The sequence below is a fragment of the Amblyomma mixtum genome, chromosome 7 (genome assembly GCF_055824585.1).
Source record: "Amblyomma mixtum isolate Tamu chromosome 7, ASM5582458v1, whole genome shotgun sequence".
Lineage (NCBI taxonomy): Eukaryota > Metazoa > Arthropoda > Arachnida > Ixodida > Ixodidae > Amblyomma > Amblyomma mixtum.
Genome location: NC_143018.1, coordinates 107,864,702 through 107,887,630, shown reverse-complemented (window position 1 = coordinate 107,887,630; position 22,929 = coordinate 107,864,702). Strand labels below are relative to the sequence as shown.

The following is a 22,929-nucleotide window of genomic DNA, read 5'->3' as shown; positions in this document are numbered from 1 at the left end:
GAACGGCTCTCCACTTCAGTGTTTCGGTTCTACAGGAACAACTACTGCCAGCCCTACAGACCATTTCCGCCTGTGTCCTGTTATGTGCAATGCTTTTTTCAATATTTTCACTTGTCAAATCAGTCTTCTCTACTTTGCAGCAGTGTTTATTACTTTTGGAAGGCCTTTAGAGGAGTGCCACTGCCAAGCATTTACTCTGCAATCAGCAGTTTGAGACCACTCGTTCCGGTTGCAAAAAATCGTCTCAGTCGGCTCGCATAATTAGGTAAGCAATATCAACACTTCTGGCACATTTATGATGCCAGCCGGTGACGCAAAAAATCAATATGGCCGCTGGTCACGGCCGACCAATAGGAACAGGGCAAATGAGACAGTTTTTGGGACACTTTCCAATTGAGACGATTTTGAGCGACTCGTAATGGCGCCCCAGGTTTATTACACCAACGCCTCCTTCCCTCAAGAGCCTGTCCCGTCCTTGTTGTGCAGTTATTTATTGTTCATACAATGAAATGGAAACCCGCATTTATTCGTGCACGTCAGTTACACCTAACAAATGAACAGCGGTACTATGCTGTGACAAATTAACTTTTACGACAGCCTGGTGGGCACGTAGCATGGCCAACTGACGGTCTGGCCCTGGTGGTATTTGGCGAACGGCGTGGGCAATCATCCTGCCAAATGCATCGCATTCGTCAGCGGCTTCCAGGCGTTGCTGACTCTTTTGTAAAGTTTCCACCACTGACGTCAGCAAAACTTTTCTCTGCTCTCTCTTCTCATCGTTGTGTCTTCTCTTTTGTGCAGGCCTTGGAGACTCAGCTGGACTCTGCTGCGATGACGACCCAGCTCCACTCTGCTGTGCTAGCTGATGTGGCGCTGCACGCAACTGTGGTGAACCGTCCACCTCGGGAGCACTCAATTCCGGATCTGTGGATTCAGCATTGCAAAGCTCACACTGCCGCTCCTGAAACAGAAGGACACAGGCTGAACTGTTTATCTTAATTAAGGTATGAGACCACAACTGCAACAAAGTTTTGCTAGTATTTAACATTCCCAAGGCGACTCAGGAACGCCGTAGTAAAAGGCTTTGGAAATTTCGACCACTTTGTGCTTTTTTTAACATGCACTAACATCGCAGTGAACAGGTGCCTTGCTTTTCGCCTCCATCGAAAAGCGACCACAGTGGCTGGGATTCAACTCTCATTATTTGGTTCAGCAGTCAAGCACCCTAACCACTGTCGCGGCAGTACTAGGGTTTAGTGACTAACTTATCCCATAAAGTAATTGCCAATGCTGAAAGCTACACATAGGGTATGCCAAATGGTCTAGTGTAGGGTTACTAATTAATTTAGGCTACCTGCGGCTCTTCTACACTGACATAACCCAGCAACACTGCCATTTTCACGTGTTGCTTTATTCAAAATGCAGCAGCCATGATCTGAACTTGATCCTTCATTCTTGGGCCCAGCAGCCAATTGCCACTAAGCCACTGATAAAGATATTGAGGTGAATACTGTGGATGCAGTCTTGGAAAAACTGTATGATGTAAAGAAAAAAAAAGATGTGCACAAATGCCATCTATTGGAACAATGAGCGTGCAAGATGAATTTTGTGATTAATGTTATTTTAATTCCCTGTGTGTATTTCAATATTATTCCTGATATAGAGAATACTACTATTAACATAACATGGCAAGAAAAGAAAAATGATGTTAAAGGGGCACTGATCAGGGAATGACATTTTCCATTGCTTCGATCAGGTATTGGAGATAGTCAACAATATAATACAGCAATGCACGCTGGAAAGCATCAAACACACATATCAAAGCTCTCTCAATCCTTTCGGACATCCAAACCTCCTCATCCTCTACACTGGCCGATGACGTGCCAGCAGAAACAGTATCTATTTCTGCCATCTCTCTGACTGACGTGCGAAGGGGGGGGGGGCAGAGACCATGTCAGCCACTCATTGCGCACTTCTGTCCAGTTCCTTTCATTTTCACACGTATACAAACCAGTCTGTGCTCAGAGTCCATGTACGTTTCAGAACGTTCTGTGTGCCGCTCCATTTCTACAGCCTTCCTTTTGTTTGCCCAATCAACTGCTGCTCGCTCGTCTTGCTTTTTTTTTGTGTGTGATTAATTGCTGGACATCACAGGCTTTTGTATCCATTTGTAATGCTTTGTGATGAAAACCCTGGTTCTCTGCCACCCGTCTTAAGGTACCCAGAGCACTGCTTTCATTCATGAAGTGAGCTGCAGCATATTGCAAGACACAAATCTGTTGTTACATAAGGCCGTTTAAACACTCATCCGTGAATAAAATTTTTGCAAAGTACCATATTCTCCGGTGTATAAGACGCGGGTTTTTTTCAAAAATCTTGCTGGTGCGTCCTATACAAGGGTGCGTCTTATATGCGAATTTTCCGGTTTTTTTTTTGCGAGTTCAGAAATTACTCTGGTTCATGTTCAAGCTTTTTTCACCGAAAAAATATTACTACCAATAACGCGGTTGTAACATGGTTAATACTTCAATACGGGGACCGCCGTGCGCAACTTTTTTAGGTGAACTTTATCATGAAACGGCGGGGTTGACCACTTCCGGGATCTTAAACACGCGGCCGTTTCGGAGAGCCCAAGCAAAGGTAATGTGAAAAGCCAAAAGATGGCGACAGTCGCGCTTCTAGCCATTGTCAAGACAAGCCAAGTGAAGCCGATGTTTTTTTTTTAGTCACCCTTTGCAAGTATGTAGTGCAAAGAGAATGCTTCAGCCGCGTTGCCTTTTCGATAGCGCATCCGAAGATGAAGACTTTGAAGGTTTTATGTAAAAATAAATTGTTGTGGACATAAATAGAGTTCTTTCGCTTTTTTTTCTTTTGTGCTAAAACGTGGGCGGGTATAGCGTGAGTGTTGCCTTTTTCGATCACTTAGCGTTGCTTAAGAACTTCTCCCACGTACGGTGCATTTTGCGATGGTCGCATAGCATGCTTAATTAAGCCTCACTAGCCAAACTGGGTAAATTTGGGTGCGTCTTATACACGGGTGCGCCTTATATACCAATTTTTTCAATGACAGCCTGCATATATGGCGGGTGCGTCTTATACAAGGGTGCGTCTTGTACACCGGAAAATACGGTAATAGGGAATTTAAGAAATTTGGTGGCTCCTGATACCTTTATCTCATTATTTCATTGCCGTTTTTTTCACAGAGTTCTTGAGTATTGACTGGGCATGTATTCTTAAGCTGTTACCTTCACTATTCTTGTTTGTGCATTTATTTTTGTGTGTAAGCTTCGTTATGAACTGTTATCTTCTCATTTGCTGTGTTCTTTTGTTCTGCTGTAACCTTATTTTTGATGTGTACAAGTGGTTGTTCGACCTTGATTATATAAAAAGCATCTGCTATTCTCCTCACGCAGTGTTCTCTTTGTACTTTCTAATGGAGGGTCCCATTGCTGTGGAACTAACCCTATCAGTACATCTTAAGAAATGTGTGTACGGCTGGCAAGCCATAGTTGCAAATAAACACAAGTTGTATTTCGTGCTAACGTTAATGAGGCGTGGAAATGCAAAACACAGTGCAAGGGCTGTTAATATAAAACTACCTGGCATGGTGAAAAAAATGTCAGCAAAACTTTACTGCAGTGCCACTGGGCACGTGAAAATATCACAGCGGAAGCAGTCACATTCGTTGAGGACGTAATGCTGCAGAGAACTGCGAGGATGTTGAATAAGTTTTGTTTTTGTTTTTCATACTCAGCGATGCTTGTTCTGATCCTTGTTTCAAGAAATTATCCTAAAAGGTTAACATTCTGTTCAAGTTAACGCTTTACAAACTCTCCATAAGTTGCCCATACAGTTTTGACAGCATAGGTAATGCTGACATCAGGTAATGCAGTCGTGCTTCGTTAATACATACACCTTAGTTCCCAACGCGAAGAAGTCTACAAAGGAAGCCATCTGTGAGAATAGAGCCTATTGGAGTCCATGTAATCTTGTTGGCATTAAACGTGGACAGCCATGAGAACATAATATCAACTTCGTTAACCTTAAGTATGTTCATTTTGTATATCTGTCATCAAGAAATTGAAAAAAAGGAACAGTACAGTCGCCGACCGCTTTTTCAGACTCGGCGGGGCCCAAAAAATGGTCGGAATAATCGAACAGTCCGAAAAATTCGTGAACTTAGAAAAAAAAACTTTTCTGCGAAAACCCTGCTTTCAAAATCACGAAAATCGCCGCTCCCCATGTTCCGCCTACAAGCGATAATATTAGCCTCTTTCTGACTCATATCCATGCTTTCATCATGTCCGTACCCTATCACATCATGATACTATAGAGTGCGATGCGGCCGCAGTCATGCCGCGAGTGAATGCACTCGCTGCGTGAAACAATAAGTCACCCTGCCCACCTCTACCGAGTTTTCTACCCCGCACCGCGGAGAGCGTCGTCCAAGTTGCGGTGGATGCTGCAGCTGTCCCACTGTCCCGTTTTTAATGTGATCACGCTCTCTTTGTAGACCATCTCGATGGCAAAGCAGAGCATCCCATTATCTCGAATGGCAACGATGGAGAACAAATAGCCAGGCCTATCCAAGCCAGTTCGATTGCGCCCGCCGATTTCGTTTCAATCCAAGATGGCGCCTTTCACGGTGGCGGGGAACGGGTTGGTTGCGACAGCAATGCCCGCTCGTGTCTATATTAGGCCGAAATAAGGAACTTTCAGTTGAAAAGCGATCTCCACAACATTGTTGGCGTCTATTTTAGTCCAAAAATTCGAACTCCTAGACTCCACAAAGTCCGAAATATCGGTCGTGAAAATGTACACCTTCCTACGAGGTGTGTGACGGTTCCTCAGCGAAGTCTGAAATATTGCGCAAGTCCGAATTATTGGAGTCCGAAAAACCGGCCGGCTACTGTATTCAGGAAAAATACAGTTTGTGATTAATGTTTCTGTGCATAGGAGCAGACAGTGAAGGGGTCACAAGTCAAAAGATGGGAAGTTCCAAGTGTGTTATTGCAGCTGCCATTACTTTTAAAATATTGAGATAATAGGTCGATGAACTCACTCATGAGTCTAGTCACTCAGGCTCATTCTAGATCATGATCTGAGTCGTGAGTTCGGATGCACATTCAGATCATAATCTGAGTTGTCCGTGAGTTCGGACTCGGATTCAGATCATGATCTGAATGGCGAGTTCGGGCTCACATTCAGATAATGTTGTGAGTCATGAGTCCGGGCTCACATTCAGATCGTGATCTGAGTCCTGTTCAGTCCGGCAGTGAGGGGGCCTATCAAATCAAATAAGTCCATGATGTGAAATTGAATAATCCCATGTTCCCAAGTGAATCCATGATGCTGATTGGGCATGAGTTTGAATGTTCATAAAAGGGTTTCCTGTGCGCTCGTAATACTAAATGGGCTTTTGGTCAAGATGATGATGTAGAGCAATTTTGTTGATTCGTGGTATGTAATTTTTGTTCCTGCTGCGCTCTAGAACATTATTGAAAGGCGACAAAAGTTTATTAGTAGCCACAATTGGTTTGGTTTGGTTTATGGGGGCTTAATGTCCGAAAGTGACTCAGGCTACAAGCAATGCTGTAGTGAAGGGCTCTGGAAATTTCGACCACCCGGGGTTATTTAATGTGCACTGACACCGCACAGTACATGGGCCTCTAGAGTTTCGCCTCCATCGAAATTCAGCCACCGTGGCTGGGATTGAACCCGCGTCTTTCGAGTCAGCAGCCAAGTGCCAGTAGCCGCGCTTGGTCTCGTTAGATATTAGCTGTGGCTTGCTGTATAGCGGTTGCTCTAGTTCTTGCTTTTCTGTTTTTTAATTGGTTGCACAACTCATGCAGCGGCCTTAGATCTTTATGTCCCGCGAGCGGCAGCTCTAGGCCTCTAGGCCTGGTAGCCAGGCCTTGCTACAGGCAAGCTGCAGTCAAGAGCTCATCGCACCACCGCATCTCTGACACCTTTTCTTTCGCATTTTAGGCGCGTAACTCGCACTGTTGGACGTAAAAATGATTCAGCTGTCCAATGTGTGAACTTACAGGAGTGCTGAGTCAAGCTAAGCCTGTGTGAGTCATGAGTTGAAATACGCAAGTGAGCCCGAATGCGTGAGCGCAAATGAGTCGTGAGTCGAACTGAGCGAGTCCAGGTGAGTCTAGAGTTGAAATGAGTGAGCGAGCCGAGATTACTTTGAGTGAGCCCGAGTGGGTTGTGAAGCTAAATAAGTTCGAGTGAGCCCAGGCCTCTGTGAGTTTGAATTAGCCCATAGGTTGACTGAACTTCAGTGACTGAGCACTCGTGATTTGGCGAAGTATGATTGAGATACAGTTTGAAGTGCTGCTGAACGAGGTTTTGACGTAAAAAAGCAACACAGAGAACAACCATATGTGGCCTTTTGACCAGGCACCACGACATGGAAACCACAGAACAGCCATCATTTTGGCTTTTTTCACTCCTTTGCACGAGTGTTAAGCACTCAAATGCAAGACGGAAATATCTGGTTGGGGAATTCGATCTCAGTGCTGTTCATTTTAATGTGACAAGATTTGCAAGAGGCTGTTCATACTTCCACCCTGTCCACCATCTGGACAGTGAGTTTCCATTAAGAAGTTTAAAACGAATGGAAAAAGTTTGAAATTTGTTCATGGCTCGAGCCGTGCATACTGAAGAATGCTGTACTGATACAGCCCAACTGTATACCAGTGTATACGTAATGTAACATGGCCTGGAACAAATCTCTCCATGTAATCTGTGTAGGCCACAACAATTTGGTTCAGGCCAGCTTGATGGGAGGCATGACGCAAAAGTTTATTTCAAAAGGCATGCCAGTTTTCGTCCTCAAACATGCTTTATCAGAATGAGTTTTGAACATTCTTAAGCTCTATTTCAAGATTCAGTGATATAAGACGTTTTCCTGGATGCCCGAAAAATTGAAGCTGTACTCAAAATGCAGCTTTCAGTACAACACTTTTAGAAATGCCCCTTGCATACTCGCCAGCTAACAAGTAACATACCTCCTCTTCTTCCTGTGTGCGGAGTGTTGGCTCCAAAGAGTAGGGGCTAGCCAAGAACATCATGCGCCTGTAGTGAGCCCACGTGGGCTGAGGTACGTTATCCGGGCTTGCGCCGCAGCAGGCTTTTATCTTGCGCCTCTCACGCCTAAATAGATGTTTCAAGTTCTCGAACCGCCAGCGCACCTGGGCAACTGAAAAGTAATGTCAGGAAAGGAGCAATGGGTACAGCGTGGAAGTCAAACAAAGTTGGCGGCTGTTCTTTGACTACTCGTGCGGTCGGCAAGTCACGACGCCACAGCAACCAGTGCTCAAATTATGGGATGCGGCTGAAGGATAAGAACACAGCATTAGATATAGTCTTCGAGTATCCGCGCGACATATGTTTTCAAACATACCGGTGAATCGGCCTCCCAGTGCCTCGCATACCTCCACATATGAAATTTCTTTCAGGTCGCGGCAGTGATAAAGCGAGTCTTTCACATCCCGTAACAGGCGACGCTCTTCAACTAGAGAGATGAGCTCCGCCTCCACTTGCGTTGAAAGTGTTACTGCAGACATGCGAGGTGTCAAACGTGTCGATTCAAACATAGAGCTACTATGATTGAAACGACAAGCGCATGCATTTTACAGTCCTAAGAAGGGTTAAAACAATATTGACATGATCTCAGTGCGGCTGTGCATGCATTTTACAGCAGGGTCAAAACAATGTTGACATGATCTTAGTGCGGCTGTCATGATAGTTAAAAGGTTTCGTGGGCGCTGAAATGTATTCTAAATTTATTCTCTGCAGTCTCGATATGAAAATGGGACCTTATTTCGAGTATGTTTTTGCTCGACGGCCAATCTCGCAAAGACCTGGTCGCCAGACTGGTTTTGTCTCCGTCGCCGGTCTCGAACCATGTCACACTGCGAAGACGCCTGGTCGTCGGTCGCACTGGTGTCGTAGTCGGCCTAGTGTGACAGCTAAGCCTGCCACAGACACTGCCTACCGACCAGGTTGGCCGACCTTCGATGTGTTTGTCGGGTCGGCATTGGCGGCGTGTCGTGCCGTGCTAGTGTGACAGGCCCTTTATGTGGTGCACCCACAGGAGTCCTACGGACTGCTAACAACACCATGGCTGTATGAGGTCTCATCTTCTAGCTCAGTGTGCTAGCCCACGACAGATGAACGAGGCTTCACATTAGTTTTTTCTCTTCAACACCAGGGAGCAGGAGAAGTCAGCAGAAAGGCTTCTCTCTGCCTTTTTGGCACGCATCTTGCCTGGCAAGGGCAACTTACAAATGATAGCATTCATGAAAACCAACGGTCACGGCTACGTATAGAGGGAACAAGCTTTATCAAAAAAAAAGTTTGGACAAAACCCAGACTGAACAACACGTCTAGTTCATCAGCAAACCTGAGTCCAACATGAACTCTGGATACCGAACAGGCAGCTGACAGCGAGGAGGGCGGTACACTATACAGTTGTGGTCAACTTTCTGGGGCACTGCAGTAGAAGCTATGAGCACGAGACCAGGACATGCCACAAGGGTGGTGGCTTCACAGGAGCTATCCACAAAGGTCTACCATTGCGAGCTTGTTGCTTTCATCTGTGTAAGCCCAGACAGCTGTTCGCAACACGAGAAGCAATCGTGCATGTAATCCCAAAATCCAGAGGCCTTGCTTCTGTGTTCAGATATATAGTGCACATTTTAGCAGGTTTGGAGACATAATATAATGGTGGTCATGGATATACAGCATCAACTGTAGCAGCGACATAAGATTTGATGCTACAAAAGCAGAGACTACAGCGTAGGCAGTGATGCCGCTACAGCACGTCGCGTTTTGTTAAAGAGGCTCTCAATAAAGTTGCACTATGCCTGGGATGTTCAAAAATGCCATTCCACAAATATTCTCCAGCATGAATTTTTTTAATACACCTGTTAGAGCCTGAGTTATCTGTAGTCAAAATTTGAACTTCACCATTTTCACACCTTTCCATCTCCTCTCGTAACTTTTTGCACATTGAAAGTTCAGGGAATTCACGTGGCAATTCCCCAGGGGTGGAGCTTCCTGACCTGCCGGAGTGACGCGGCTGAATGGCCACAGACATGGCAGCTGTGCAACACCTGAAAGAGTCTAACTGGCAGCTATGTCTTAACCGACATAAGCAGGAGAGTGGAACGGAGGAAGATTCGAGTATGAAAATGTTGCGGAAAGGGCTTGCCAAATTTTCTGCAAGATTGCGTGTTCCCCAGTGCATGTAGAAATGTAGTATTTGGCTCAGGTGTTCACAACAGCACAATGTAGTATGTACTCTCCTTAGAACGTGCATCACGGGCTCCAAAACTGCGGTTGCTGAAGGCGATCATAGACAATCATCTCATATCAGTTTGTGTTCTATCATCATGAAAGTTTCGCGGTTTGGCCGACTTTCAAGTAACACAGCACTTGCTAATAGACAGTTGGAGTAGAGAGTCTGGTATATGAAGGTCAACTGCACCAAAATCTTTGTTGCATGGCACAGGACGAGTAGCTGGATACCAGGCGAGCTTCAATGGCCTGGTTAAGTCACACCGCACAGAGAACGGCCTGCCTTCCTGCCCCCCTGGTACGCACCTGTGAATTTCCCTCGAAAAGCTGAGGCTATTTGTCCAAACGCGACTCCCTTCAGCTCCTGGACAAAGTACTCCGCATGATTTCTCTTCCACAAAACAGGTCGTTTCTTGACCTGGTCGATGAGGTAGGCATCTTCCTCTATGGTGAATGCAGCCCTCTGCATCGGGGCAAACGGATACAAATTAAGATAGTTACTCCATGCGAAACCATGTTTTCAAGTCGGCACACTTATTGATTTATTTTTCCAAAGATGCATGCTGTCAAATGTGCCGCAGTGGGTGACAAGGAAATGTCACATCACCCATTTTTTATCAACGCGCAAAGGAACCATTCAGTACAAGCTCCAATGCCATGAAGAGCACAAAAGTACAAACTTAACAAGAAGAAGGTTGGAGAGCTCGGTAGGGGCAAACATGACCCTAGTCTGCTACTCCACACAAGGGGAAGGGGGAGAAAAAAGAACAAAGGAGCTAGAATGTAGATTGAAGGTGATGATGTCATAGTTGAGAAAAAAAAAAAAACTGACCCCAAACAATACTTTAATTTTGCCTAACGTTTCGGGACCAACTCGGTCCCTTCTTCAGGGGTGACTAAAGTGTGCCAGCAGCAGCGGGGTGCTGCCTTCGCTCTCCCTTTGTTAGCACGTGGCGGAGTCATAACTCTCCTTAGAATGATGTCATGACTACACCTGCAGGCACTGTGCCCTCAAACGTGGACATGACCTAAGCTCAACTATGTCCTCAAGTGGGAAACGAACTTCTGCTTCTCAACAACACTTCAAAAAAAAAGATTGTACAAAAATAAGAACCATTTTTCGTTGTGCCATAAAACATGTAGATGCCCATCTTTACTTGAAGCTTACAAACACATTTCACTGTACCTGCATGAGACGGAGCCACTGACTTTATAGGCAGGTTCTGAATGTTCAGGGCACTCAATTAAAGGGACACTAAGGACAAATTCAACCAATAATTGCCCTTAGGAAACATCAATTCTCCGGCTCTTCCAGGGTACACTGACATTTGTTCAGCAGCAAAAAGCCAATTATGGGTGAGAAAATTGAATTTAAAGAAGAGTGACGGTTAGGGCTAGTGAGTAATCCACATGAAGATAATTCACATGTGCTATGGAACCTCATGTGAATATAAAGATTTTCCTGTCATTAAAGCTAAACTCATTACATCCATGCCCAGAAGGACGGAATGCCATTATTTTGATGTGAATGGCAGAGTAGAACAGCCTCTGGGATGCAAGGCGGAAATTCGGTGCCAATGGATGCCGTTTACTTGAAAAATCAACCAGTGATGGAGACAACTGTTTATATTGGTCTTTCCTAGCTTATAATAGCCCCATTTATAGTGAGAGGGGTCTCTCCGTCGATAGGATGGCACAGGCTATCGATACAGGCTAACTGGAGCAGCGCTGAAGCAGCGAAGTGGCGAGAAGCGGAGAGTAGCACAGCGGGGGCAGGGCAGAGATTGTTGCGTGACACGTGCACCCCGGGGCGACGCGATTTCATTTCACAGACGTCGTCTTTTGCTCTCCGCAGGCACGCAATTTTTAGATGGCACAAAAAAATGGCCCAAGTTTGTTCAGCCCCAGCGGCAAGGTTATTCGCATTTGCGAAACTCTAAAAAACACATATGGATATTAATAAAAGCATTCTTCAAACTCGAGACGCCTAAAAATTGCAGAAAGTCTTCTGCAAACAGATGATATTTTGAGCCCTTTGCAACAAGCCATACGGAACTACTTCAAGCCAGGCATGCAAAATGAACACAGAAAACTTTTTCCAAGACTGATATCTCAGCATTTCCTGTAAGCACCAGCATGGCTCTGGAACATATGTGCATTCGATCTCTTGAGCTTAAAGTAAGCTGCATTCGTCTACATAATGACTTCTCCCTAGCGAAATGACTCATAAGTAGTACTACAACTGACAGCCTGAAAACAGTGTACTTATGATCTGAAGATATCAGAACCCCAACAGCCTTTCTTGCACAGTTTGTCTGCTGTAAATATGTGCGCTGTCAGTGCACGTAGCCTTTCTAGCACAATCTGTCCCCTGTAAACATGTCCCCTGTCAGTGCACATAGCCTTTCTAGCACAATTTGTCCACTGTAAACATCAGCCCTGTTGGTGCACATAGCATTTCTAGCACAATCTGTCCACTCTAAACATGTGCCCTGTTAGTGCACATAGCCTTTGTAACATAATCTGTCCACTGCAAGCATGTGCCCTGTCAGTCCACATAGCCTTTCTATCGCAATCTCTCCATTGTTAACATGTCCCATGTCAGCACACATAGCCTTTCTAGGATAATTTGTCCACTGTTAACATATGCCCTGTAAGTGCACATAGGCATTCTAGAACAATTTGTCCACTGCAAACATATGCCCTGTCAGTGCACATACCCTTTCTAGCACAATTTGTCCACTGTAAACATATGCGCCCTGTCAGTGCACATACCCATTTAGCACAATTTATCCACTGTAAACATGTGCCATGTCAGTGCACAAAGCCTTTCTAGCACAATCTGTCCACCATAAACATGTGCCCTGTCAGTGCACAAAGCATTTCTAGCACAATCTGTCCATTGTTAACATGTCCACTGTCAGTGCACATAGCCTTTCTAGGATAACTTGTCCACTGTAAACATGTGCCCTGTCAGGGCACATAACCTTTCTAGCACAATCTGTCCACTGTAAACATGCGCCATGTCAGTGCACATAGACTTTCTAGCACAATCTGTCCACCGTAAACATGTGCCCTGTCAGTGCACATAGCCTTTCTAGCACAATCTGTCTGCCAAAAACATGTGCCCTGTCAGTGCACATAGCCTTTCTAGCACAATCTGTCCACTGTAAACATGTCGCCTGTCAGCGCACATAGCCTTTTTAGCACAATTTGTCAGCTGTAAACATGTGCCCTGTTAGTGCACATAGACTTTCTAGCACAATCTGTCCACCGTAAACATGTGCCCTGTCAGTGCAATAGCCTTTCTAGCGCAATCTGTCCACTGTAAACATATGCCCTGTTAGTGAACATAGCTTTTCTAGCACTATCTGTCCAGTGTAAACATGTGCCCTGTCAGTGCACATAGCCTTTCTAGCACAATCTGTCCAGTGTAAACATGTGCCCTGTCAGTGCACATAGCCTTTCTAGCACAATCTGTCCAGTGTAAACATGTGCCCTCTCATTGCACATAGCCTTTCTAGCACAATCTGTCCAGTGTAAACATGTGCCCTGTCAGTGCACATAGCCTTTCTAGCAATATCTGTCCAGTGTAAACATGTGCCCTGTCAGTGCACATAGCCTTTCTAGCACAATCTGTCCAGTGTAAACATGTGCCCTGTCAGTGCACATAGCCTTTCTAGCAAAATCTGTCCAGTGTAAACATGTGCCCTGTCAGTGCACATAGCCTTTCTAGCAAAATCTGTCCAGTGTAAATATGTGCCCTGTCAGTGCACATAGCCTTTCTAGCAATATCTGTCCAGTGTAAACATGTGCCCTGTCAGTGCACATAGCCTTTCTAGCACAATCTGTCCAGTGTAAACATGTGCCCTGTCAGTGCACATAGCCTTTCTAGCACAATCTGTCCAGTGTAAACATGTGCCCTGTCAGTGCACATAGCCTTTCTAGCAAAACCTGTCCAGTGTAAACATGTGCCCTGTCAGTGCACATAGCCTTTCTAGCAAAATCTGTCCAGTGTAAACATGTGCCCTGTCAGTGCACATAGCCTTTCCAGCACAATCTGTCCAGTGTAAACATGTGCCCTCTCATTGCACATAGCCTTTCTAGCACAATCTGTCCAGTGTAAACATGTGCCCTGTCAGTGCACATAGCCTTTCTAGCACAATCTGTCCACTGTAAACATGTACCCAGTCAGTGCACATAGCCTTTGTGGCACAATATGTCCATTGTAAAACATGTCCCCTTCAGTGCACATAGCCGTTCTAGAACAATTTGTCCACTGTAAACATGTGCCCTGTCAAAGCACATAGCCTATCTAACACAATCTGTCCACTGTAAACATGTGCCCGTCAGTGCACATAGACTTCTCAGAGCGAGAGCATGTGTGAGGCTAAAGAGTCGTGCGTTCTCACCGGTAGTTTCTGGCTGTCGTCTTCGATGTTCGGTCCCGCATCAGTCTCAGGCTCACCCGAAAGCAGTGGCGTGACCGGGACTGCGGATACCACGTCACTAGTATTGGCGTTGGCAGCTTTCGGGTAGATCGTAGGCACGGCGCCCGGTTTGAGGCGCCTCACGTAAACTATGGTGCCGCAGCGCTCCTCCTTCTTCATCGGATGGATGCTGCGCGCCGTGAAGTGTAGCGAACACACGTAGGTGGGCTCACGGTTTGACGGTGTCCAGTCATGCATGCCACGGCCGGGGGTGCGCCGCACGAAGTCGATCCACGCCTGGTATTGGCGACTATTGGCTGGGGGCAGTGGGTGCAGCACAACGTTCGCTGCCGATTCGAGGCCACACACGACGCAGCAGGACCGCCACGAATTCCCTGTGCCTTGGTTGTCTGGGTTCATGTCCGCCGTACGCACTGCTGCTCCGACGCAGCGGGACCGCCACGAATGCCCTGTGCCTTGGTTGTCTGGGTTCATGTCCACCGTACGCACTGCCGCTCCGACGCAGCCCTGAACGTTCAAATGTCAGATCCGCGTAAAGTGGGTCTCACACAAGGCCACAGGGGCATTTTAAACAACGCACCACGCCTGAACACCTTTGCAACAAAAACTGATAATCGAGATACCCCCACCACGGCCGCTTGATGGAAAGCGCACTTTGCATCAAGCAGCCGTGCCCCTACAAACAGCCTCGTTAGGGTGAATGGATGATAATGGCCTTACCCTTTATATCGGGCGGCAGCTTGCGGTACCTAGCCTATACTTCCCCCATTGTTAATTGATTTTTCTTTTCCCTTCCTCTCAATTCTGCTCTTAGAATGTCCAGTTTGGATATCTTTTTCCTCTCCAAAGTCACTCCTCCCTTGATGTCCTCCACCAATCTTCCAACATCTCCTTCTCATTGTCACACCTTTCCCATCCACTCGCCCGTCCTCCCCAGCAAATCCCAGTGCTATCTCTATGTGTGTTGCTGTTCCCTCTGGGAGGGCTGGGCGTAGTTCTGCACACCTCAGAACCAAGTGCCCTATGGCATGCCCTATGGTCTCCATTTCCGTTTTACAAGCAGAGCACAAAATATCCACTTCTTCAAATTTGAACCTATATGTTTTTGCTCTCAGAGAGCCTCAAAAAGCAATGAACTGCCCCATGAATTATCAAATAACCACTCTTTTTTGATGTCCTGTTTTCGTGTCCTATATATACCTAGCACCAATTTTTCCTGCATTCTTTCTTTCCACATCTTTCTTTCTTGAAGAAGGATGGATAACTGGGCGAGTTTGTACTGATACATCGCTGTTCGCGCTGTTCCCTCCCACGATGTATCTTTCTTTCTGTCTCCTTTACCTCCGCTTTCACGCTAGTATTTTGCTGCGCCCCATCCCTCAGCTGTAAATACTTCGTTCTTAGCTTTTGGGTTCTATTTGTCCATTTTGTGCTAATACTTTTCATGTATAGATACTTGTACACCTTTTTTTACCCACCTTGTTTCCTCCATTTGGGTTAGCCTGTGATCATATTTCAGTTTGCTGATTGCCTCTCGAACCGCGAATGACGGCCAGCGCATATCTCCCTGGACTCCCTCATTCGGAGTGTTCCCATGTGCTCCCAAGGCTAGCCTTCCTACACTTGCTTGACTTCTAGACTTGTATGTATCTCTGATTTCATGCACAGGACTGCATTTCCAAATGTGAGGCCCGGTACCATGATTCCCTCCCATACCCCTCTAAATACCTCATACCTATTATAGTTTCATAGTGCTCTATATGCTTCATAATGTCTGAATTCCTTTTTCCTTTATCCTTCAGAATCCTCTCGTGCTCTTCCAGATATTTTTAACGCGACAGCGTTAAGGGCCCCGTGTCGCAGAAAAGCCGGTGTCGGCGGCGGCGGTGTTGGCCGTGAGCGAAAAATCTCAGATGCATTAATTAATAAATAAAACCGAGCAGGAAATTGGTCGAGTTGGGGAATCGAACCAGGGCACGGAGAGCAAGGCGAGCACGCTAACCACTCAGCCACGCCAGCTCGATGGTTTGGAATGAACAAAGTCGCGTCTAGTGAATACGGGTGTTGTCTTAGAGGGTGCTTTAGAGATATGTACAGTCGCGGGTAAAAAAGATTAGCACACATGACGGAACACCAGAGCGCCGGAATGACAACGCGTGGCGCTGCGGGTGGCGAAAAGGCTGATAACGAGAGTGCTGGGCCGTTCCCATTCTACTGTATTAGGGGGGTTCAGCGGACTGCCACGGACAGCAAAATTACTGGCTAAAAGCAGCGCTATCATCTATTGTTCCCGCGAGTTCCTTTTGAGAAACCATCGCGGATATAAAAAAACAGCAATAAAAAGAAGCCATCTGCTCATGATAACCGAGCCAAAATAAATGCTGCAAGCACAGTCACGTAGGGTCGGCACTTCAACGCTCGGGCGGTGCACGCTTGATAAAGCTTACTTCATGCCGTCCCCCCCTTCGCTGCAAACATGGAAACGGCCCGATAGGCAAGTCTGCGTACCGCAGCGCCGCGTGGTGAGATATACGAATCCTGATCGCCAATGATCTGTGCTAATATTTTTTGCTCGCGACTGTACCATGGCCACTTGATGCAAAGCGCACACCTCACTTTGCGCTTTGCATCAAGGGGCCGTGCATGTAATGTGGTGTCCATTCCTTTCGGGTGTACACTGAGATATGAGAGAGACAGGCATCCATTTCTTTCCTTAAAACCAACTTTCATTTCATTTTCCTTCCCTTACAGTGCGGTTCAGGTGTCCATCGAGATATGAAAGACAGGCATTTCCTCTCCTTCGGGGATGGCATTGCACAGAACAGGCGATGGCATTCCGTGGACCCCTTGGCAACGCTGCAACACGCTGTCGTAGCCCACTGTTAAAGACAAAACAAGTCCTCACATGGTCTATCATAGTGTCCTGTATTTCTAGTGGGTCTCCCCTCTCATCATTATATACCATTATCCCTGACTTCTCTCTGAATTGGAGTCCTAGCTTGTTGCCCTCGTCGCCACAGATCTTGACTAGTTCCTGCATCCTATCTCGCTTGTCTGCTAGTAGTACAATGTCATCCGCATAGATTAGTCCGGCCAGCACTTGGTTTACCTTCTGACCTTCCTGCATGTAACTCACATCAACTCCTACCCTACTCTCTTCCAACCTCTTTTTCATTTGGCTCACGTATATATCATGAAAAGTAGGGGCGACAGTGGGCAGCCGTCTTAGCCTTCTTTTAATTTTAGCTGGTTTTGTGGTTTCTTCCTTATATCTTACTTACTACCACGCCATTGTCTGATCATACACGTTGTAGAAAGTCAACCAGATTTCTATCTGCACCATATCCCTTCAATAGGACCCAAAGATTTTCCTGATTCACATTGTCATATGCCCCCTTAATGTCTAAAAATGCCATCCATAGGGGCCTAGGACTTGCCTCAACTATCTCTATACACTGAGTTATGACAAATAGATTGTCCTCCAACTGTCTGTCCTTTCCGAAACTGTTCTGCAACTCTCCCAAGATCTCCTTGCGCTCTGCCCATTCTCCCATTCTCATTTTCACCATCCGCACTGCTAGTCTGTATATAACTGATGTGACCATAATTGGTTGGTACAATTTAATGTTGTCCTTGTTTCCCTTCCCTTTGTATACTAGTCTCATCCAGTCTTTTGGAACGTTGCCTCCCCCTACTACTTTTTCAGTGACCTGTCGTAATTTCAATTTGCTTTTTTTCGCCTAGTATGGTAATTAATCTCATAGATATGCAGTCTGGTCCTGTCGCTGTTTTCCGATGGGATCCTTGCCTTCTATTCTGCCCCAGTCCTCTGCTGTCCTCTCCCTAAGCTCTTCCTCCCCTGTCCCATTGCTGTCCTTGCTCTCCTCACGTCCGTCCACCACAGGCTCTGCAAACGCTGCTTCGACTGTTTGTCTGATAAATTCTTGTGCTTCGTCTCCCTCCCCTCTTTTTCCATCCTGTATGGTCAGAGTGTGTTGGATTCCCTCTGTCCTCTTCCCTTGTAGCCTTATGTGCTCCCAAAACCTCTGCAACATTCCTATCTTTCTTATTTACCTCCATCGTCCACTGGACTCCTGCGTTTCCTATTTTGGCTTGGACTAATGCCGCTGCCTCGCTTTTGCTCTCAAGGTATTATTCCATTTTGAATCCACTTCGCCTGGTGGGGCCCCCCTTTTCTTTGCAAATCTGTGTTCCCTAGATGCCTCTTGTCGTCGCACTATGGCTGCCTTCACTTCCCTGTCCCACCAGCTTTTTGGTGTATGCCTTCCTTTTGTTCTTCTCTTTTTGCTTTGGGCCTCCTCTAACTCCCTTTGAAAAACCCCCACTAGGGCCTCATATGTCCACTCCCTATCCGGATGCTTGGATACAATGTCTTCAATGTGTCCCGACACTTCCTGCAGCTGTGCATCAGTGTGGTTATGTTTGCTTTCCCTCTCCTGAGTTCCTAGTGCTGATATTGTACTAACAAACGTAATTTTGATTCTTCTGTGGTAGCTTTTCAGGCTTTTCATACCTTCTTCGTCAATTTTCATTTCTCTTAATCTGTCATACAGTTTGTGTGACATTAAGGCAATGGTCAGTAGTTGAGTGGGAGTTATTTCTTACCCATGTTACTTTTCCTTCGAGTTTTATTTCCGTATTAACCATTACTAGACCATAGGCATCGCAGATGACTTATAGATATCTGTGCAAGAGTAAATACAAATATTGATGAACAGCCGACGAAGTCTGAAGGTGTTCACAAACACTGCTGTTTTTTTTTTTTTTTTTGAAGCAGTTAATCTGTGCGCGTTGCTTGCGTTTGCGAAGACGGGTTCGAGTGAGGAAGAAAACCACAGCGCACCTCGTGCAGTGCCTCGTTCAGATATCGCTCGCCCAAACCCCAGTGGTTGCACTCTTGTGCCTTCCAAGCGGAACAGCTTTTCGCCATGTACCAACACCAGTTATGCCATATTCTTGTTTGCTCACGCCGGAAAAAAAAATAATTTACCTCCAGGTATGGGCACAGCGCCGCCCCTCTTTATGAGTGTGTAGCGTACGACGCGCGAGATGTGTAGAAAAGCGCGACTGCAGCGCCGTTAGTTCCAGCGACGTCCACGATAAGCACGCCAGCAAGCGGAGCTGCGATCCACCTTTGAGTTTACCTTTGAGTACTCACCTCGCGCGCTCCAGTAGGTTGCTCAACAGCAACAGCACCAGGTAGGCGTGTAGGTAGGCGTTTCGTTGGAGCTGCGCCGCAACGAAGCCGTCGGCGTTTGGTTGCGACATTTACGAGAGGGCTTGTGAAGGCACTGTGGTCAAAGTGCAGGGAGCAGACCCTGCGCGCAATTAGGCTCGGCGCAATACCAAGGGCCTCTAACCATAGTCTCCGTTGCTCGCTGCAAGTCGGGAAGCTATGAAACGAAACTCCCTCCGAATCTTCGGTGCTCATGCAGCCTGGCGCTGCGCACTGCCTCCTAGACATTGTACGCACACGTAAAGAATCACGTATGCGCGATCGATGAAAAAAGAAAACGACGATAACGGTGAGCGAAGAGCGGAGGAACCTAACTGAGCAGCAGGGATGTATGAAAGGAGAGAGCCATGGAGGAATGGAGCTCAGAAGCGTGAGTGCATAGATCAACCACCTCACGTAGTTTTGAAATGCATAGAGAAATATTTGACCTCTACTGATGGAAGCGCTTGAAGCAAATAATAGATCAGCGCAGGTAAAGTGACGCATAATTTATTGATTTTTAAATATGTCTGTTTCATAAATAAATGAACGCACACAAAGATAAAGCATCCTTTGTTTATTTTTCTTTTAATGCCCCACAGAAAGTTAACTTGTAAAGCACAGGGTGTAAGTTCAGCTACACTCTAGTTACAGAGGCTAGAAGATTTTCCTAGTGTCGCGACCGGGCCGGCGCAGCTGAAATAACTTGCTATGCTCAAGGCAGATGGCGCTGCCGCTCGCTGGCGTGCGGGCGGGCGCAAGAAGCCGCTATGGGTAGTGCGCGCGCTGGTTCAGTCGGTTGATGGTGTGTGGGTTGCTATCACTGCTTTGACATGGCGTTAAAGTGTTAAAGACGCGGTACAAACACTGGCATAGGTTCTCTTCTCATTTAGATTCGACACGGACTAGCTGTAACAGCGACAGTGTGCCGCGGCAGGAGCAAAGCAAGCGTCACGTCGGGCCTCACCTACTGCGCCGTAAAGAAGCGTAAAAACGCATTTTGTACATGATACCGAAATGAGAAAACGAAGCGGCACAAATTGCAGGGTGGAAGGTCTTTATTACACAAGGTTCCATGACAACAATGTACTAATGCCTTTTTTTGTGCGAAGTGCCCTGTGCGAGGCTACTGACAGCGCCTCATTTTCAGCAACTTTTTCTTTTCTCGCTGCGCGCCGCGCTCTTCGTTTACCGACTTTACAAGGAAATGCATCCTAGTCAAGGCGTAAAACTTGACCACTTCTGTCGTAATTCGACGTCCATGCTCCGCGCAGCCCACACCTTGAAGCTCACGTCCCTGAAGAAAATGCAGAAAGCTGACCATGCTATATATCTGCGTGTAGCTCATTGCGGCTGAAAAACACCGTAAATGCGTCCTCAAGCTTAGCTATGAGCTGTTCAATTGGCCTTGATGGATAAACTAAGCCTCCATGGTCAAAATTTCGAGTAAGTGAGGCATTGTTGTTTGACTCGGCTTGCAAAGGCGAAGTGCTGAAACAAGTTGCACATTCGGGGCAAGGAAATCTTTTAAGGATTTTTCTTACAACATAACCAGCTACATAAAAAATTAGTCTGCTGTCACTTTTTTTGTCTACACAGCCCTGATGATCGCTCAGGCTGCTGTGCTCCTCGAGCAGCTCTGCAGCAGAAGCCAAGTTTCCGCCATCCAGTAAATTATCGACAAGTTCAGTTATTCGTTCATTTTTTTCTTTGGGAACATCAGATAGTTGCAAGAGGGCAGTCACGACTTCTGCAGGTACGTTTGCTCCTTTTGGAGGCTTTGCGAGGCTGTAGAAAGAAAGGTTATTGATAATTATCAAAAACTGCCCCACAGTTGGTTGATCATTGCAACCGAAGCACTGGCGCACAATCCCAAATTTCTCCATCCTGTCTTGGCTTAGGTTTGCAGTCAACAAGTACTTGTATTGCAGCGACGTGGTCAGGTATTTTACAAGCGACAGTATGCTTTGCACCGTTACACGCAGCCCAAGGGCAGTTCCTGCACTTAAAAAGCCGCCACCATACTGTGCAGCATGTTCCTCCCATTCCTTGAGGAAAACAATGAACTCATTGAAAAACTGTGCACTTCTTGAATCAGCACGAAGGCCTTTTGATGGGATTCTAGATGACATTATAAAAATTAGTCTTTCCATTAGTTTTACAAGCCGTTCTGTCGGTTCGATGTTTCTGACGTTGTCCCTTTGCAAATGGTCCCGGTAAAAGAAAATACCATACCTCCTGACTGAACAGCTGAAATGCAAGTTTTACTCGCATTTTTTCGAATGCGTTTGGATGCATATGTGATTGCGTGATTTGTGGCATCACATTCAATGTCACAAATCGCCCGCGCGCACTTGCCAACTGGCTGGGCGAACGGCGCGCCAAAAGCCGCACGCCTGGCAGCTGCAGCGCCACCTACACTGTGCATCCAAACCGGTTTCACAGGGGCCCCTTGAAACGGCGGCCGTTCACGACACTAGGAAAACCTTCTAGCCTCTGTACTCTAGTTCCGCCAATCACTGAGCCAGCGCCCAACTCATGGCCCAACTGAAAATTTAACGTCATATCCGCTGACAAAAATTGCCGTTGTGTGCCGCACGCGTCAGTGCAAAATGTCGACTTCTGGGTCTGAGTAAAATATTAAGCGTTACAATTTCGCCTTTCTCACTGGTCGTTGCAGCATCAATATGCACCATCCACCGCAAACAAAGAATAAAAACTGCATGCTAAATCTACGTCACGGTGCCCCTTTAGGCTGTCGGGTCAGGTGTTCCCCTTTTCCAGCCTTACCTCTTTGCCGGTCGCACGCTTGCACTGACCCCCTTTCAGGTTAACGCGATGACCCGGTTCGGCAACGATTTCTGGAGTCATGTGCTCCCCTTTTCCTGCGGCGCCTTCGTTCCGGCCAGACGCTCGCATTGTCCCTTTATCCGAGCGTCTCGTCGATCGAGCTCGGCAGCGGTCTCTCTGGCATCTTCAGAACCTCTGTCTAGAGTTCTCGCTCACGCGTCTGATTCTTATTAGCAGCGTTGAGACCTTTGCGCTCCGCGACAGCCTGTTGCCTAGCGGGCTTTCTTTGGACAGAAGCCGCATCGCGCCTAAATGCTTCCTTCAGCATTCGAGCGCGTCCGGCCGCTTAGGAACTCTGTCACAACTCCGAAGTGACGGACTAGAGCTGTCCTTATACTGTTCCGTAGTCATCCATATCCTCATCGGACAGGCTCAGAACGACATTAGCAGGCTGAGGCGGCAAAAGGAACACTAGCATGTAGCTCCAAATGTCTTTGTCCAATTTTGACTTTTCACAAATGCTTTCAAAACCGTCAAGAAATTTTGAAATGTTTTCGCCTCTCTGGAATACTCGCAGCTGAGATTGCGCCAGATCCCAGTTTCCCTCGCCAATGCTCTGGTCGACTTTTGCCATATGCGTTTGTGCTCTGCCTTGCGTCTTTTCGCAAAGCTTACGACTACTTGTGCCTGTTCTTGGCACTCTGCTTTCTCACTCTCCGATTTTGTCGAAGTTACGCATGCATCCTTCATTCCTGACTGCTTCTCGTAGCATCTCAACTTCAAGCTGCAATCTTTTCAACTCCCGCTCCTGTTCCTCTATTTCCCGCTTCTGTTGCTCTGCCGCTAGCTGTTGCTCTTCTACTCTTTTCCGCTTATTCTCCGCTGTATACAGCTCGGCCGGGTTTGAGTAGTTCTCACGTAAACCTGATTGTTTCCTCATCGGCATGTTTCTAAAAAGCGATTTACAAATATCGGCTTTCTCCATCTCTTCCTGTGCAACCGCACCCAACTCCTCGCACAGGGCTAGCAAATCTGCGTCCGTCCATGTCACGAGATCCATCCCAAGAAGCACAAGACCTCCCCATGTGCGCCTAGAAAGGATGGAATGTCCCAGTCCCAGTACGACGTTTCTCAAACGTT

General features: G+C 46.6%; 1 protein-coding gene across 1 annotated transcript; it reads right to left on the bottom strand.

Annotated features, from left to right (window-relative positions):
• Positions 1 to 505: 505 nt before the first annotated feature.
• Positions 506 to 19,381, bottom strand: LOC149337149 (uncharacterized). Its single transcript, XM_089553352.1, has 5 exons — positions 18,943 to 19,381; positions 13,725 to 14,270; positions 9,619 to 9,775; positions 7,020 to 7,210; positions 506 to 961 (listed from the first exon to the last, which is right to left on the bottom strand). Exons 1-5 carry the CDS (start codon positions 19,246 to 19,248, stop codon positions 524 to 526), a joined length of 1,638 nt encoding a protein of 545 aa, XP_089409478.1. The 5' UTR covers positions 19,249 to 19,381; the 3' UTR covers positions 506 to 523.
• Between the last annotated feature and the right edge of the window lie 3,548 nt (positions 19,382 to 22,929).

What these genes read in the sequence shown, in the direction of transcription:
- LOC149337149 (XM_089553352.1), bottom strand. Translation starts at nt 19,248, where the DNA reads ATGTCTAGGAGGCAGTGCGCAGCGCCAGGCTGCATGAGCACCGAAGAT. An exon ending in AACCTACTGGAGCGCGCGAG is followed by an intron (nt 14,271 to 18,942) that starts GTGAGTACTCAA and finishes TTGAACGTTCAG; the next exon opens with GGCTGCGTCGGAGCGGCAGT. An exon ending in GCACACAGGAAGAAGAGGAG is followed by an intron (nt 962 to 7,019) that starts GTATGTTACTTG and finishes CTTCTGTTTCAG; the next exon opens with GAGCGGCAGTGTGAGCTTTG.